Genomic DNA, 19,948 nt, shown 5'->3' on the forward strand with positions numbered 1-19,948 from the left:
TGCACCACCGTGTAACTACCGCTCGTTCCTTCTGTAAACAGCGGGAATTGACCTATGCGAGGAATTGCGATCGATTCCCCGCGAGATAGCGTCGTTTAACTCTATTTTATAGCGATTCATCAAAAACTCAACACAAGGGGAAGATAAAAAAGCTTTTTTTCTGCACGTGAAAGATACGTCTTCACTTTACATGAAAAATTCGAATTTTAGAATAATAAAAAAATGACACGTTGTCACGAATAATCGATGCTTCTCTCCGCGAGAGTGATGCCAAGCAGAGAAAAATTCCGCTTCCCCCCGCAGGGTCAATTCGGCAATAAATCTCTCCTTTCGCCACGCGCGCGCCGCGGAAACAGCGACGTACCGCGAATCACGATCCGCCATTTACAACGGGATCCGAATCCATGTCCGAGCAGGCTCTACTACGTGTCCGTTTCACCTGGCAGGATACCCAAATCCTGCCGGGGATGGTTCATCGCTCGATACCCCTCTACACCCCCGATCGTCATTCTCTTCCACCTCCACCTTCCCTTCTCCTGCATCCCCTCCCGAATCCAGTCCCTCTCTGGCAAGAAGAATCGATACATACCTGAAGTATTCCACGTATCTGTCCGCTTTTCGTCTCGACGATGCGCGAGGCGTAGCGGGTCACAGGTTGAGAGGAGGCCGCGCGACCGCGGCCGGTCAGGATTGACAGGATGAGCAGTAGGGCGAGTCCTACGCGCGAACAGTAGCGGCTCCGCAGGCTGATCTGACAGTGAGTCCAGGTTGCGACCAGCGGCCAGATGCGGGCCGCCGGCTGGCATGGCAGCGGCATGACAGCATTTGCTGGCGGCCACTTGCAGCGACGCCACTAGCATAACCGTACGGCGACCTTGGTCGTCGGACTGGGTATCGGACAGGACAAAACCGGGCAAAACCCGGTCGCGGTGTCCCCGATCCCGAATATGCCTGGCCAGGGATAAGGATGACCGTTTCTTCTCCGAGAGAGGGGGGGGAGAGAGAGAGAGAGAGAGAGAGAGAAATTGCCTAATTTGTTCGCGACGAATGGAACATGAACTTTGTCCCGCCGAGGTAGTCCTGCATCACGGTAGTCACTTTCCTTCCGCGCGTTTTATCCCGCGACTCCTCCCCGACGACGTCCTCTCGGCACGCTGGAACTGGCACTCTTCGAGGCCGGAGTCCAAGTTAAATTACTCTCAAAACATCTTGAATAAGAAAGTTGGGAGACGGCCGGGCCTCCATTACTGCAGCAGGCTTGGAACGTCTCTGCAAACAAGCGAGAATTCGATATAACAAAACATCCTCAAGATCTCTGCCAGTTTAGTTTTGGTAATAAGAAATTTTTGCGCGTTTGTCAAGAGACAAGAGAAATAAATAGAATTATTTTTTTTTAAATGTCGCAAGAGTGTAATAAGAAAATTATTTTTTTTCTTCGAAGGTGACCAATTGTACTGAAAGGCATGAATTTTTCTTGCTTCTATCATGTATAAGTAAATTTCAATTCGAGACTGAAACTCACGCACTATTATCCTGACTCTTATTAACTTATCGTAAAATTAAAAAAATTTGTGATTCGTATGAGAGCTTTATTAATCTTTTAATTGTAAATTAAAATTACTTATCGCGGATATTTTTATTCGCGAGCACGTGAATTTCGTTATCGCAATTATTCAAACCGGGAATGCTTTCTGCGATAAAATCTATCTTTTCTGCGCGAGAATGGGCTTTTGTTCACGCTTATAATTACAACAATAGGCCTATCAATGCGAACGAATCGTGCTAACACCGATGGGATTGCGCCGTTCGTCAATTTTTTTTTGTAAATCATTGATCCATTTGATACCACGTCCGGTTTTGCGGTGAGTCCGCTCGACGAGACGCGCTGATGAACGGACGCGATTCGATCGATCGGCAGTTTTCGAATTTATGGAACTCGCCGGTCCGGTCGCGCGCGAATGTGCGATTAATGCGTTTAACCGAATCAATCACTTTATTAATTAATCCCACCGCACGATCGGCGCAACGCTTGGCCATTAAATAAATCGAATCTGCCGTTGTCGAAATCGCGGCTATAATTAAATCTGAATTTATCCTTACATTTCAAACTCTATATTTCAATATTTGTATTTAGAGAATATTATATAGATATTCACATTACAGGCTAAAGAATCTTCCGAATTATCCTTAATTTTATGTATTTGATAGAATTCGATTGATCGACAATTGCTTAAAATAGAAAAAAAGTAAATATATATTAATTTACGTTTGTATATTATTTATATTATTTTATTATACCATGTATTATATTAATATTTAATCTCTAATATACATTAATTGTTATGTTAATTACAGTCATAATTAAATTCGAATTTATTCTTACATCTTAAACTTTAAATTTAATACTTGTATTTAGAGAATTATTATATAGATGCATATTAAAGTCAAAAGAATCCTCTAAATTAATACCTTAATTTTACGCAAATGTATTTGATAGGCTTTGATAAACGCTTAAAATTAAAAAATAAATAAACATATTAATGTATATTATTTTATTTCAACATATATTAATTAATATTCAATCTCTAATATAGTTACATTAATTGTTATATTAATTACGGTCGTAATTAGATTCGAATTTATTCTTACACATTTAAAACTCTAAATTCAACACTTGTATCTAGAGAATTATTGATGCGTATTAAAATTTACCTTTATTCTGTCTCATTAACCTTATGTAAATGTAAATAGAATTTAATATACATTTAGAAGAAAAAAACATATTAGAAAATATACATATATAAAAAAACAAAGAAAATGTATTAAAAAAAATTTATAGAAAAGTCTGCAAGATAATTACATTAATTAATATGTTTCGAGTCGAAAAATGTAATTTACTCAGAATTATCGGCTTTTCACAAACACGTTGCTCTGCAGTGTTAAGTTCTCAGTCGAGTTGAACCTCGCACGCGAATAAACCGTACGGCATTGCGAGTATTATCTTAAGTCCCGCATTGTCGGAGGCGTGAAAGAAGAGAAGCGAGAGGGCTGCTGGAGACGGGACTCGAGGGTGGCTATGGTTGAACGAGGAGAGCCGAGAAGAGCGAGAGCGAATAAGATATATACGAAGGATTGCGGGAAGGATAGAGATATACCGAGGCACTGATTGCATCGAGAAACTTATCTCCCCGCAGGACATCTCGCCGATCAACCGTCTCCTTCTGGTCTCAATCCCTAGCGTTTCTCAGCAGCCCTTCCGTTCTCACCCTCCGCTCGCCACTACGGTTCCGCTTTAGGGTTTAGCGGTGGTGGCGGCGCTAAACTTTCCCGCCCGTTAACGATATCGCCGCCAATGGCTGATTTAAATTTTTAATCGCGACTACATTATCTTACTCCCCGATTGTGATGGCGTATTGTTCGCTAAAAATCTCATTGGTTGACGGTTTTCTTTCCGTTGCAAATTCAAAGTTGATGGGAAACAAATTAATTAGAAAACAAATTGTGTGTGAGATTACTTGTTGGATACAAACTAAATTTTTTTTTTTTTTTTTTATAAGGATGTTTAGTACCTATTTTTAAAAATATAGGAATTTAATAAAATTTGCACAGATTGTTTTGATACATGTTCAGAAACTTATAAAAAAACCTGGACTTGATTCACTGAAGCAATCAAAAGTTATAAGGATTTTAATTTGCAATGATTTTACCCATCGATATTATTATAAATATAATTATTTTGTGGATCTAATTATAAATAAAAGTATTAATATAATTATAAATATAATTATTTATATAAATAAATATAAATATAATTATTTTTGTCCTTTTTAGGACAAAATTGAGAAAATTATATTCAATATCTTTTGAACTAGTCAGTACTTGAGCAAAATTATGTGATCAAATATTTCCTCTATATTTAAACTATACTTTTGCAAATTTTGAATAAATTCCTATTATTATTTCTATCTATTTTAGCCCTTAAATTGATACGATTACAGATTTTCTATCTTATAAAAAACCTGTGACTGTATTGATTTAAGAGCTAAAATAGATAGAAATAATAATAGGAATTTATTCAAAATTTGCAAAAGTATAGTTTAAATATAGAGGAAATATTTGATCACATAATTTTGGTCAAGTACTGACTAGTTCAAAAGATATTGAATATAATTTTCTCAATTTTGTCCTATTATCCGAAATGACATATTATTTATTGTGAAAACGTGGCAACATAGCATTCAGCTAAGCCTTCTTTTGACATTTTAAATCACCTATCTTTTCATCTGAAGAAGCCTCTATATACAAACGTGTAAGCGAGAAGCGACTAGGCCTCATATGTCAATTTGTAATTTGACCAACTTATGAAAAATTATCATGTTACCACATTTCTTTCTTCTCGGAGAAATGACAAATTATTAAATTTATCAAAGAAACATTTAAAAATCTTCTATATTTTGTTATTATTCACTATTATAATTTTTATTTTGACATTTTAAATTACTCCGTACGAGTAAATTCTTTTATTTTTATAATTCAAAATTTGTGTTGTAATGTTGAAATCGAAGTACCGTCAATGATAAAAGTTTCTCATTATAATTTAAGAAACACGAAAATTCTCCGAAAAAAGCAACAGAAGTTCGAAAATACATTTCTACACTCTAGCTATGAATAAATAATAAGATTTTATACAATCTTTATAATAATCATATATTAAGATATATGAGAAAAGTATATATTCGTCAATTTCGACTACGTTTTGCTCCGATTGTAGATGCTAAACATCCTTAAACTTATTTGATCGCAAAGATAAGTTTCGCTGCAAAGTTGGTTTTTTTCTTTCTTCTCTCTCGTTGCATTAAAATATTCTCAAGCGGTAATTTTCCGCAGACGAACGTAGAGATCATTATTCTTTTAATTATTTCGTTAAATTTCATCATCGGTGTTTTAATGGATTTCCGCCGTAACTTCCTACAGCGTTGCACATATATTATAGCTTGTATTATTAAACTTTTAAGTAAATCCATTTACTCCCGGCGCGGATGCGTTTCCGTGTCGCCGTACGTTATAACTCGGCACGTTATTACGTAATATGATTTATTTAACGTAAATGGATGGCAACGAGAGGGATGAGAAATATACGGTGTCTTTTGGTGATTGCGTCATATCTCGCATTCTCCGTGGTGGACATCGACAACGTGTTTTCCTCGGAATGAAAAATTTTCGACGATACGGTATGGGCGCTGGGGAATAAGTTTTTACGATAAATTACAACTGGGATATTCAAAAGTTTTCAATTCGAGAACAGAAATAAAGTGCCTCGTTCCGATTTTATTTTTCATATCGATGCCGGGTCTCTCTGTTTCGTTATGATATTGCAATTTATATTTGTTTACATTAAGTTTACATAAGACTCGAGACAAGATAATATTTGTAAAAATATTGTATTGAACATTTTCGAAAACTTGAATCTTGTCTTGAATGAATATTTGTAGCAAAAATCTTCTCTTTTTGTCTCGATTTTTTAACAATTTTTATTTAATATACTGAATATTTATTTAAAATAATATTTAACATAATCTTTGTAATATAGAGTAATTTTAAATAATTATTACTATTTTACGTCATTTGTTTATTTCTCAAAATATGTCTTGTATGAAAAGTTTTATATAGTAATTATATAAAATTTTATATTTATTTCATTTATTAATTGTTTCTAAATTAGTTAATATAAATGTTTTTGTTTATTAAATAAAATTTTTTAAGATCCTATAATTTTTCTCATTTAATTTACAAATATATGTATATATATTTTTTTTAACTACTAATCTTGACAAGAACTTTGACAATCTTCGTCTTAATAACTAATTAAAAATCTTGTCTTGGTCTTTCGAGTTTCGAGACAAGAGAAGGCAAAATCAAGATTAGTCTTGCTATCTCGTGGAAGACCCTATCTCGTGTGCTCCGGCGAAAATCCATCTCGCGCAAGAATTATTATCGCGACTATACGAGCGAGTTCAAAGGGGAATTCAATCGTTATCGGACTCACGTGCGTTTGCCGAATCCATTATGCATCTTGCCTAACCGATTTAACCGATTTAACCGATAGAGAGCGATATTGATCCTAATGAAATCTCGGCGTAAGAGCGGTGATCGATAATCGCGATTAGATCGGCCAACGTGGGGTCAATTCGGTTATCGCGCGAGCAACGCGCGAGACTTTCAGTCATTCGGTCCGGAACGGAGAACCGGGACTAATTTAATTCAAGCCTCAATTATCGGTCGTACCGATCCCCCAGGCGGCTCTAACTTTCCTTCTCCCCCGATATAGCGTTCACCGTTCCCGGAGGATTCTACCGGTGGCCCAGCGGTTCCGGAAACAGATGTGCAGTACCTAATATAACTGCGCGAGCGTAAGGCGGTCTTGTGCCGCACCACTTTATCTTCGGTTTGACGTTTTATCCGTAAAAATCAAGAGAAAGAAATTGATATCGACGATAAGCTCTGGTTCGGTATGCTGCGATTTTCCCTCGTCATTTTTCAAGTCAGCCAATCTGGTCATTTTTAAATCCTACAAACATTATTCGTCATTTACGTTCGCTCACGTTTGCCTCGATATACCAAACATAATTAATATCCATTAAATCGTTGTAATATATACACTAGGCAAAAAAAAAAAAAAAAAAAATCAAAGGCTACTTTCTTCCATGTAAAAAAGGCCAATTTTCAAGTAGTTGCAACTTCCTTAAAAATAATCGGAATAAGATCAATAACACATATTCGTTTCAAAAACGTTTCACAAATGTTTCTGCGAAACGTTTTAGAACCGGCTTTTAAAAACGTTTCTGATTGGTTAAAATGTCCACTTAAAAAACGTTAAGGGAAACGTCATTTTCTAACAAAAAAAAAACGTTTAAGAAACTGTCAAAATACGATTTTTTCCTTTATTTGTGAAAAATTTGTTTATTCACAGATTTAATAAAATAATGCATATATGGATATAATCCATCTATTTTCATCATGTTCTGAATCTCTTGTCGAGATTACATCAGAAGTCAAACTGACAAAAAAAGACAAAATTTAAATTATACTTTTAGTACCTGTTCTTTTAGGCGTTATATACATGTTATGAAAACTTGAATACGAGTTATAGTTAAGTCTAAATACACCACGTAGGGGCAAACAAAGGAACACGTATATTATAAAATAGATCTTTTTCGTCTTGTCGAAAAGATGATCAAAAAGACATCTTTTCGTCGACTAAAATTAATTACGACTTTTAGAAGACATCTTTTAAAAAATGACTTTTTTTTGTAGGTAGAATAATATTCTTTTAGACATCTTTTAGCCTTGTCAGAAAGATAACTTAAAAAAGACATCTTTTAGTCATCTTTTAATTTTTTGTGCTATTTGGGGATCGTTTTAATAAGTACAGTCTTAATAATGTGTATATATATATATATATATATATATATATATATATATATATATATAATTTTGAATTAAAAAATTAATTTTTGTTCTATTTATAGAAACGTAAAAAATACGTTTCTTAAACCATAATTTTAAAAATGTTTCTGTTGATACGTTTCTTATTGGTGCTTGACGGTTAAAAAATATTGGATACGATTAGAAAACGTTTATAAAACGAACATGTGCTACCTAGGAAGCGTTTCAAAGTTTGAGGTTTCTAGTTTTAGAATCTTTAAATAAATTTCATTTCTTTCTATTTGTTACAAAATTACGTTGTAAGAAAGCGACGTCCGTTGATTGAACAAATTTTTCAAAAGTTTGTCCAAAAATATCGAATTAAAAAAATCCTACCACGATTTCATTAATTGAGTCTTAAAAAACAGTTTTAGCTTTAATTTCCTTTTTTCAACGAATGTTCTATTATTTTCTTTTCGCCGAGATATTCATTATTAAAGCAAAATCGAGCTATTGACTGTGAACGCTTATAACTAGTGAAAAATTGATCCTACAATAATCATTAATTTAAGTTTTTGAAATATACAGAAAAAAAACTTCATAATTCGGCCTTTTATTCGAGTAACTGGAATGCTTTTTACTTATAAATGTTGTAGAGTTCATGAAAATTTTATTGTTTTCTCGTTAACTTTCATTGATTCAAATAAAAAAAGATAAAAGTGCAATTTTTATTTAATTTCTAAGTAACAATTATGTCTTAAAAATAAATAATGATTGAAAAAACGATAGAAGCATTTTAAAATGTCAACTTTTTTCTTTAAATTACTTTTTTAATAATTATTGTACGATCATTTTTTCACTAATTATAAGCGTTCAAAGTCAATAGTTCGATTTTGCTTTAATAATGAATATCTCGGCGAAAAAATATCATAGTACATTCTTTAAAAAAAGAAATTAAAAAAACTAAAATTCTGCTCTTTAATATCCAATTAATGAAATCGTGCTAGAATTTTTTTTAATTCGGTATTTTTGGACAAACTTTTCCAAAATTTGTTCAATCGACGGACGTCGCTTTCTTACAATGTAATTTTGTAACGAATAGAAAGAATTGAAATTGATTTAATGATTCTAAAACTAGAAACTTCAAGCTTTGAAACGCTTTTTTATTAATCTTATTCCGATTATTTTTAAGGAAGTTGCAACTACTTGAAAATTGACCTTTTTTATATGGAAGAAAGTGGTCCTTTAATTTTTTTGCATAGTGTATATATTATATAATTTATTATTTTACGTTTATGCAAATATTATCGGCATTTTTATCTAGCATTTTGTATATATTATATTGCATTCTTGGGAAAGATAAAGAAAAAATTTTTATTTTTTTTTATTGATTTATAGCATCGAATTACGTAGGTTTGTTATTGCACACTATTTGTGCCGGAGTATTATTACAGCCATTACAATAAATTAAGACCGGCAGCGTTTCCCATTCCGGAAACAATTCTATTTTTCAAGATTCCTGTCGAGCTTCCTCTGCTTTCTAACAGCAATTTGCACCCGAGGACTTTCTAAATTCCTCGAAATTATCTCTTTGAGGCGTTTCGCAGACTGCACGTGAGAGGAGTCCCAAGACACCATCATTCTTCTGTACTTCGATTCAACATCACAAGAGTGTTTGAGGGAGGCGAGCGAAAAAGAGGGAAGAAAAGAGCGAGGAGTAGGATTCGCGAGAAGAGAAGATGGGAATCTTCTCTTCACCTGCCGATGATTTGACTTTATAATCGAGTCAGCCTCGTTCAATTACAATGGAATCTCTCTCGTGGAATTTGCCGCAAACAGTAGGCGATTCAGTGCACTGGGGCCCGATCGTGCACTACGGTAAATATTCTCCCGGTCGACGCCGGATGCATAAGCCATGCGCGACGAATGATTTTCAAGCTCATGATTAATTCACGGTTGGAAAGTGCTGTTAGTTTCTTCGAAAGAGGAAATGTTGTTTAGACCTTGGTACCAAGAGAATGGAAAATCTTCGTCGCATATTCAAGTAATATATAAACAATATTTATATATATATATATATATATATATATAATATTTATATATATATATATATATATATATATACATATATATATTATATATATATGTTTGTATAAATATATTCTATATCGGATATAAAATTATATTACTCACGATATACAATATTAATTCTTAAATTCCATTTTAGTGCGAATTTGCACCAGCTAAAATTTTTCCACGTAATTTTTTTAATACAGACTTTTCCTAAGTATATTTTTTAAAATATTATTTTTGTAATAAATAAAATTGTTATTTTTGCATTAAATGCAATATTATTTCAAGATTAATAATCGCTAATCGATTCCTTGGAAACTATTATTTCAAAAAATACATATTATTTCTCAAAATTCATTTATTTCTAAAGTTTTTTTTTAATGTAAAATCCCAATTCACACCAGTGTGGAATTTAAAGATACGCGAAAAAAGTATGGAATTGAAGGGGTTAATAAAAAGATTTTGTCGGGGATATAGTACTAATATTACACATGTCGATGGCGCGAGTTATATTATTCAAGATCATTTATTTACATTTATTTGTCACTTTCTATTATTTTTAACAAATCTTCCAGAAATTATACACACATGGATTTCATATTCTTGTATGATAATATTTATGCCGTTTGCGGTCAGAGATCGATATGAAATATTTATTAGAGTACTTCGTGGCAAGCTGAATTCAATTGAAAATAGAAAATTGAGATTTAACGAGAGGACATTCGCCCTGGGATTGAACCTGTTTTCTTAAATACTGAGAACTGTTTATCGAGCAAATACCTCTGGATAAATACGATCGACGACACCCCGTTCGATCCGTATCTATCCAATATTTTATGCTAAAACAGCCGGGGGAACTTGATTACACGCGTGAACGCGTAGCTCATCATCATTCATCTTTCATTAATGTATTCATTAGATGAGGCCTCAATTTCGCCAACCAACCGTCGCGCTTAATCCGGAAATACATATCATCCCAATTTTTCACAACACAAATTTTCACGAGATTAAAATTAGTTTACGGTAAAAAAAAAAAACTGTTTTGGAAAATACTTTCATTATCGTCTCCATTAAAAATTTAAATCCGATAAAATAAATAAATGTTGGAGATTTGCCATCATATAAATCGCGTCGATCTAATTTTTTATTATCCGATAGAATTTAGATATTTAATTAAAGCAAAAGATTGCCATATCATACAAATGATACGCCAGTATTTTTGAGAGTATTATAGGTTTGCGTAAAAATAAGAAAATTAATTATTGGCACAATTTTCGAAAAAGCAGATAAAACCGCTGATTGCAATACACACACACACACACACACACACACACATATATATATATATATATATATACACGTACACATATGCCAATAAATTAATTATCTTATTATACGCAATGGTTCCTCCTTTCGGCTTTCATTCAGCTACAAAACCGCGAAGGGGGTTTCGCTGGTCGCATCTGTACGAATGAAAATAAGCGCGATCGAAGTACTTAATGGGAGTACGTTACGCTGACCGCAGATAACATGGTTGGACCGACCGCTGGTGAATAGTTGAACGACTACAGCGGTAATTTTCGGATGGCGGACGGAAACGCGCCTTTCGATGCTCGTTATAAACGTTAAATCGATTAGGCGGGAGGACCGGGCGAGCTTTTACGCGCTGGGCACAAATCGCATTTTTAACGCTATGGCGAACGCACAAAACAGCACCGCGAATCGCGGTATTTGATCAGAATCGACTCGGGGCCGAGTGTCGATTACGCGCACGAATAACGTATATAATGCTCTTTTTCGTATGCTTTTTTTGTACGGTATTTATTTTTACAAGAGAGAGAGAGAGAGAGAGAGAGAGAGAGAGAGAGAGAGAGAGAGAGAGAGAGAGAGAGAGAGACGCGTTATATGTATATTGTGTTATATATCGATTTTTTTTTATAACAGCAGGAAAAGGGGAGAGAAAGGGATAGTAAGTACCAATAGTTTATGAAACTGCATGTCAATGCGCTTTTATATATCGCTCGACGCAATGCGACATGTCACGCATGTCGAAGCTTTTTTCGGAAAAACGTGCGAGAGCATTTTATTTCAGTAGAATCTGTAAGCCGGCAATCACTATCGACGTGTATTTACAGTCGGTTTAATGCGGCCGATACCCCGTCTGTCTATCGCGTCTATCGGCATATTCGACAACGCTAGAAAATCGATAGCACGTTGGCGAATAAGTAAACGCACGAGTTTTTTACGACTTATTGTTAGAGATATTTACGAAACTCGAGAATCTTTGCATAGTAAATTATTTTAATTTGTGAAAAGTTCAAAGATTTTGCGACATTTAATTGACTTTTTCAATATTTGCATAATTTATCTCATTCAAAAAGTAAAAAAAAAATAGATCAGTTTGCTTTTGATGTATGAAAAGCTATGCGCAATCTATTTCAATATCCATTTGCTCTGATTTATTTATTTAAATCTGGAGCAGTTTTATGTAATATAAATTTGAAAAGCTCACGCTTCGAAGAGAAAAGCGTTCGCGATTCTAGTTTGTCGAATTTGCCTTGCAACAGTGTCTTTATTTTCTATTTTCAAACTGTGCACGGAATATCCTACAATACGCTATCGTTCCTTCTTCGTAGAGTAGCCGGCGCGCTGAAATCTTCCGCCGAGATTAAATGACTTCCAGTTGTATAGAATCTTAATGTCGGAAGGCGCTACTTTGCCGGAGATACAGCGCGCGCTTTCTACGAAACGGCTTCAAGTAGGATTTAATGTTTCGTGAAACACGGAGTACAGATTAAAATGCCTTAGATCGGATTTACTTCCATTGCTGTATTAAGCGTTATTTTAGAAATATTTGTATCCGCTCGAATAAGTTGAGATTAACGAAGAGTTTTATTGATATTCTTCTTTTTTTTTTAATTTATATCTTTAATTAATTTTTGAAAAGAGGGAGAAAAATATTTTAATGGCAATTTTTTTAAAATTCTAAGATAAAATATAAAATTAAACAAAAAATATATGTATGTATTATATGTATGTATATATAAAATATGTCCATTATTTTCTGTTTATGTATTATCTCTGTCCAGGATTATTTATTTACAGGAAAAAAATACATATAATCAAATAAAAAATACACACGTGTGTGTGTGTGTATTTTTTTCTGTAAATAAATAATCCTGGACAGAGATAATACATAAAAAGAAAATAATGGACATGTACAGGGTGTCCGATAATAATTGCCCGACCTTTCAGGGGCAGATAGAGTAAGTCAAACCGAATAGAAAAGTCCTCTACCATTTTGCGATTTGCGCAATAATTATTAAATTATTAATTAAAAACGCTCAGCGAACAATATTATATATACACACATATATATATACAAAATGTCCGGTAATAATCGCCCCAGCTCTCTAGGGCTGATAGAGCAAGTCAAACTGAAAATAAAAATCCTCTACCATTTTGCGATTTTCGCAATAATTATTAAAATATTAATTAAAACTGTTCAGCGAATGCTGAGTGCTATATGCAGCGCTCATACACGGAGCATTTTTAATTAATATTTTAATAATTATTGCGAAAATCGCAACATGATAGAGGACTTTTACGTTCAGATTGACTTTTGCTCTATCAGCCCTAGAGAGGTGAGGCGATTATTACCGGACACTTTGTATATATACATACATACATACATACATACATACATACATACATACATACATACATACATACATATATATATATATATATATATATATATATATATATATATATATATATAGTTGAAAAATAAGTAGAATAATTTTCGCATTAGTTTTTTTAAAAAGTGAAATTTGAACAAGTGAGAAAAAATTACTTGTATATATATAATCATATATTATATATGTATAATTATATACGAGCAATTTTTTCTTCTACAGCTTTAATTTTTTATAAAAAACAATGCAAAATTATTATATGCTCTCATTATTTTTCAATTATTCTTCTTACTATTTTTTTCTGTACATTATAAATAGAGATTGTATATACAAGAAAAAAATGTATATGAATATATTTTATATATAATTAAATATATATATTTATATATTTATATATATATTATTATGTATATATTTGATTTTATATATAGTTTTTTTTTTGTTATTTTCTTAGATCCTTCTTTACATCTTTTTTCTTTCCAAGAATTAGATAAAAATATAAACTACAAAGAAACGAAACAAAAATATATTGTTCTAAAATCTAGAACATTTATATAAAATATTTGGATGGAGAAGACGGACGTTGCATACTTCAATATGATAATCATTGTCCGCAATTCAGGCTTTCATCATGATTCTATAAACTATTCACTTAAAGAATTAAATTTTCATTAATCACTTCCCGGTATGCTCGATATACATTAATATTTGATTAAACATGCTAGTAAATAGTCTCTAAATGAATTAAACATACCTTAATAATAAAATTTCGACGCACATCTCTATTTCACGATGTTCCAGCGTCGCGGTCAATATGTCCCGTGAAGTTAGCCGCTGACGCATGCGCATGGCGCGCGTGTCGCTCACTCGACACTCAACACTCGAGCAACCTCGCGACGGTCCACAGTACAGTCACGAAAGTGTGAGGTGGCGAGTTCGTTCTTTTTGTCGTTTCAATTTTACGCAAAGTTCACGTTCCTAAATGTAAACGATACACAGGATATTCTCAGGAAGGATATATCGTACGCCGAGGTAAATTTCAATGCTTTTTTTCTAAGGCTGCTTCTTATCTCGTAGACTAAGATTTTGACATCTAATTGAACCTTAAATTTTGAGATTTTTTCATATCATCTTGATTTCCACATAATATATACAATTCACTTTTGATAAAATGCAAATTATTTCCGCAAATGTCGCAAACTTCAGCTTGAAATTCTTACCTTGGTGATCATAACCTATAAGTGATGTCAACTATGTCTTTAACCGTCTTTGTTATTACAATGATGTGTTTGTAATAAATTCATACAAAGAAAATATTGATATTTTTTAAGGAAATGAATATAATATCTTTGTTAATCTCTTTTTTTCTCTTATTTATGTGTGCAGTCTCAGACAAGATGTCGACGTCAGCAATATATATTTTGGATGTAAAGGGTAAGGTGTTGATCTCACGAAATTACCGTGGCGACATCGAGACTGGCGTCATTGAAAAGTTTATGCCACTTGTGATGGAACGTGAAGAGGAAGGTAATCTTACTCCCATCATTCAGACACCAGAGTGTACATATGCGTATATAAAATACAACAATCTGTACATTGTGTCCACTACGAAGAAAAATGCAAATATATCCTTGGTATTTGTATTCTTGCACAAAGTGGTGCATGTCATGCAAGAATATTTTAAAGAATTAGAAGAGGAAAGTATACGAGACAACTTTGTTGTTATTTATGAGCTCTTAGATGAGTTGCTGGACTTTGGCTATCCTCAAACCACCGATAGTAAGATTCTACAGGAATATATCACTCAAGAAGGTCACAAATTGGAGATTCAACCCAGGATTCCTATGGCTGTAACTAATGCAGTTTCTTGGCGATCAGAGGGCATCAAGTATCGCAAGAACGAGGTTTTTCTTGATGTAATAGAGTCAGTGAATCTTCTGGCTAATGCCAACGGAAATGTCTTGAGCTCTGAGATCGTTGGTGCCATAAAGATGAGAGTTTATCTGTCAGGGATGCCGGAATTAAGGTTAGGTCTTAACGATAAGGTCCTGTTTGAGTCAACGGGACGTGGCAAGTCCAAATCTGTGGAACTAGAAGACGTTAAATTTCATCAATGCGTTAGGCTGTCACGTTTTGAGAACGATCGTACGATCTCGTTCATTCCACCGGATGGTGAATTCGAGCTGATGTCCTACAGACTGAACACACACGTGAAACCCCTGATATGGATCGAATCTGTGATCGAACGGCATGCTCACAGCCGTGTGGAATATATGATAAAGGCACGGTCGCAGTTTAAGCGTCGTTCGACGGCGAACAACGTGGAGATCGTGATTCCGGTGCCAAACGACGCCGACTCGCCCAAGTTCAAGACTACAATTGGCAGCGTCAAGTATTCGCCCGAGCAGAGCGCCATCACTTGGATCATCAAGTCTTTTCCCGGTGGCAAGGAGTACCTCATGAGAGCGCACTTTGGACTGCCGTCGGTAGTCGGGGAAGACGTCGAGGGCAAACCGCCCATACAGGTGAAGTTCGAGATACCATATTTCACCACGTCCGGTATTCAAGTGCGATACTTGAAGATCATTGAGAAGAGCGGTTATCAGGCTCTACCTTGGGTGCGTTACATCACGCAGAATGGAGATTATCAGCTGCGGACGAATTAGCTAATTGACAACGGAGTGGACGACATCAGGATCTCGGGCGTTATGCCCGAATACGAGGACTAGTCGAGACGAGTAATATACTTCAAAGCGGATTAGAACTTTCACCATTCCAATACAGTTTGATGGAAAAATAATGCGGAATACGATGCAAATACAAATTGGATTTTTGAGCTCTCCGTTTCGATAAATTTCATATTTATTCTGCACATTCAGTGCTTTTTAATATTTAAAACAGGATAATATGCATGAAATATTTTCTTTACGGATGTTTTTCATTTGAGATTGAACCGGCTCTTAAGAGTATATAAGCCAAATGGGGTTTTCCATTCGATATCTGTAGAATAAATATATATATTTCTCAATTTATATTTTTTAAATACATGACGTTACAACAGCGTCTAATAAAACATAACTTTATGTCGGGATCATGTAAATATATCGGCAAATTATTTTATAATATTTTCCTTTGACAAGGCGAATTTACGGACGGGTAGAAAAGCTCGGTAATTAATTTAAAGCTCTAAATAGTATTATACAAATAAAGATTAAATGTATACCAACATCATGTTTAACAATTATAATATTATTAGATTTATGTCGTTATGACACATTAATGTAAGATAACATAAAAGATATATATTAAATTTTTAAAAGAAATTATATATATATATATGCAATATATAGAAATGATTTTTCCTTTTATAAAATCTCATTCCTATCGCATTTTCATTTCTTGTCGTTACAACATAATATCGGCTAGCTTGTTCCCTTAAGAATTCCCATTTCTTATAAAATCGAAGATTGCTTGGCTACGTTATATTGAGAATAACATAAGCGTTTGTCAGTGCAAATAAAAATGATAAATATTTCAACGTGAGAGAAAGAGAGAAAACGCGATTCGAGCGAAATGGTGGAAGCCGAAAACTTTTTTATTTCAGCCTCTTTTTCCTCGCCCTACGAATACTCGCGGTATGTAAATTTTTTTGACATGAACGCACACGAGCGTGTAATAATTTTATGGAAATCAGTAGTCTCGCCAAGCACAGAATTTTACACGCATGCGCGTGCGCGTGAATCGGGAAAAGAGTATGGACCAAGAGAGGAAAAAATCTCTCTCTCTCTTTCTCTCCACTATCGTGATAAGTGACGCCTTCATGGTCCAGGTATGTCGTATCGAGAGAAGAATGACGTCTGCATGCTTATCCCGTATTCATCGGCAGTACCGAACGAATTTTTTTCTCTCCCTTTTTGTTCCTACCCCTTTCTTTTTTATCTCGGTCCGCCCACACCGTTACGAGCTGCATTACGACGCAGATAGCGATGGTAATGTTCAGTTACTGCATAGATAGTAATCGGCTTGGAAATGGGTAAAGGGAGGTTGTTACGAGTGAATTAGCGGGTCCGCGTGCGCGTGCAATGTGTTCGAAATAGGTTGCAGAGATCCCTGAGAATCAGTTCGATGTGAGAAGTTTTTAGTAGCGATTGTATAAACGAGAAAACGTAATGCATGTAATCTTTTTTACGTAATTTATGCAATCGTGTGAGAAATTTATTATTATGAATTTTTTTTCCTCCATCTAAATTATATACATATATTTTTTCATATATAGTTTATAAATACATATATTTAAATATATGCTTGAAAAATATACATTTTTTATTGAAAATTTTTTCGATCGGTTATATTCATTATTATTTCTCTTTATATCTGGGTGTCATAAATTTTGGATATTTCTATTATTACACACGTACGCGCATACATATACACATACAGTTTTATAATTGCTTCGCAATAAGAATCTATTGCAAGAAAAATCGATAAAAGGCGGCGCACCGTGAATGATAAAGCGTTCTATTTCTAAGCAAAACACTGCAAAAACGACGATAACAATAACGGGCGATCGGCCAACGCAAATATTAGCAGTATCGATCAGTGCCGGTATTGTATAATTAACACGTTAGATTCGTTCGATTAAATACCAACAGAAAACGAAAGAAGAGAAAGAAAGTTCTTAATTTCGCGCTTGAAACGGAAAGAATCTTTAGAAAGGAAAAAAAAAAGAGGAAGCACATTTTCAATTTGAGACTCGAGTACAACCGCGCGCCCGTGGAATTCTGGAGGATTTATCTCCTCTCTCTCTCTCTCTCTCTCTCTCTCTCTCTCTCTCTCTCTCTCTCTCTCTCTCTCTCTCTCTCTCTCTCTCTCTCTCTCTCTCTCTCTCTCTCTCTCTCTCTCTTTCTCTCGGTATGTGTTGCAGAGACGTTAATAAAAAAGGCAAATTTACGCCGGTCGAGCCGGTAGCGTTGAGGAAATCCGACCCGATCGCGAGATACCTGGCGGCGTAATGTGATGCGCGTGGAGAAGCTCTTGAGAATTTCCCTGCCTCCGTCACGCACCTGCAACAGAGAGAGAGAGAGAGAGAGAGAAAAAAAGAGAGAGACGATTTAAAGTTGCATCCGCGTCTCGCGTGAAACTCTCGTCCGTCATTCCGAGCCGATTTTCTCTCTTTCTCCCCGCTTCCGGCGTTTTCCGCGATATTAAAACTTATCTGGAAAATATATGCGCGTAGTCTAGACGTATACACGTACACACACACACACACACACACACATACACACACACACATATACACGTATACGGAAACACGTACGGCGAAAGAAAGTTTTGCGAGTTTGCGACTTGCATTAACGAGCCGCGCCGCAAAAGCGCCACGGAATCGATATCGATATTGTGTCTCATTGTTTAATGCCAGTGCAAGAAAATGAATATGAGTAATTTAATAAAAAAGCTTGAGGAGGATCAGTTACGTCAAAGATTAATAAATCTAATGCATTTCGAGATTCATGGAATTTAACTTCGTGCAAAGTATTTTTAGCCTTTAAAAAATATATAATTAATAATCAATTTGTGAATTGAAGTAGAAATTTGCTCTGTGAAACTTTTATTTTCGTGAATTTTCGTGTATACAGTAGCTATAAAAGACTTTAATTCGCAAGATAATATTAATGATTTTGAAATTAAATTATATTCTACAAAGCAAATCTTAAATTTAGATTTTAGAAATTAATTATTAATTTCAAAGGGCTATTTTGAAAGGTGAAAAATGCTTCGCAAAAATGTTGCGCAAGCAAATCCATAAATCTCGAAATCTATATTAAATTTATTAATTTTTTGGCACAGCTGATCTCCTCGTACAGTACTATCCTTAAGAGTGTTTAGAACCTATTTTTAAAAATATAGGAATTTAATAAAATTTGCACAGACTGTTCAGAAACTTATAAAAAAACCTGGACTTGATTCACTGAAACAATTAAAAGTTATAAGGATTTTAATTTACAATGAATTTACCCGTCGATATTATTATAAATATAATTATTTTGTAGATCTAAGTAAAAGTATTAATATAATTATAAATATAATTATTTACATAAATAAGTATAAATATATTTTTAAGTATAATATATTATTTCTATCCTTTTTAGCCCTTAAATTGATACGATTACAGATTTTCTATCTTATAAAAAACCTGTGATCGTGTTGATTTAAGAGCTAAAATAGATAGAAACAATAATAGGAATTTATTCAAAATTTGCAAAAGTATAGTTTAAATATAGAGGAAATATTTGATCACATAATTTTGGTCAAGTACTGATTAGTTCAAAAGATATTGAATATAATTTTCTCAATTTCATCCTATTATCCGAGATGACATATTATTTATTGTGAAAACGTAAACAACATAGCATTCAGCTGAGCCTTCTTTTGACATTTTAAATAACCTATCTTTTCATCTGAAGAAGTCTTTATATACAAATGTGTAAGCGAGAAGCGACTAAGCCTCATATATCAATTTGCAATTTGACCAATTTATTAAAAATTACCATGTTGCCACATTTCTTTCTTCTCAGAGAAATGACAAATTATTAAATTTATCAAAGAAATAGTTAGAAATCTTCTATATTTTGTTATTATTTACTATTATAATTTTTATTCTGACATTTTAAATTACTCTGTTCGAGTAAATTCTTTTATTTTTATAATTCAAATTTTATGCTGTAATGTTGAAATCGAGGTACCGTCAATGA

General features: G+C 33.9%; 2 protein-coding genes across 6 annotated transcripts in view; one reads left to right on the forward strand and one right to left on the reverse strand.

The window, feature by feature from the left end:
- Positions 1-19,948, reverse strand: part of Nlg-5 (neuroligin 5) — a 247,402-nt gene that overhangs the window by 56,016 nt on the left and 171,438 nt on the right. For 4 of the 5 annotated variants that reach the window (XM_072908649.1, XM_072908648.1, XM_072908647.1 and 1 more), the window contains one exon: positions 590-1,269. The exons of the other annotated variant lie outside the window; for it this stretch is intronic. In XM_072908649.1, coding sequence (XP_072764750.1) covers positions 590-817 — 228 coding nt within the window. In that variant the 5' untranslated portion in view covers positions 818-1,269. The remainder of the gene's footprint in view (positions 1-589; positions 1,270-19,948) is intronic. 5 annotated transcript variants of the gene reach the window in all.
- On the forward strand, positions 14,059-16,524 carry Ap-1mu (adaptor protein complex 1, mu subunit). Its single transcript, XM_072908256.1, has 2 exons — positions 14,059-14,228; positions 14,583-16,524. Exon 2 carries the CDS (start codon positions 14,594-14,596, stop codon positions 15,860-15,862), a length of 1,269 nt encoding a protein of 422 aa, XP_072764357.1. The 5' UTR covers positions 14,059-14,228; positions 14,583-14,593; the 3' UTR covers positions 15,863-16,524.

The sequence above is a fragment of the Anoplolepis gracilipes genome, chromosome 16 (genome assembly GCF_047496725.1).
Source record: "Anoplolepis gracilipes chromosome 16, ASM4749672v1, whole genome shotgun sequence".
Classification (NCBI taxonomy): Eukaryota; Metazoa; Arthropoda; class Insecta; order Hymenoptera; family Formicidae; genus Anoplolepis; species Anoplolepis gracilipes.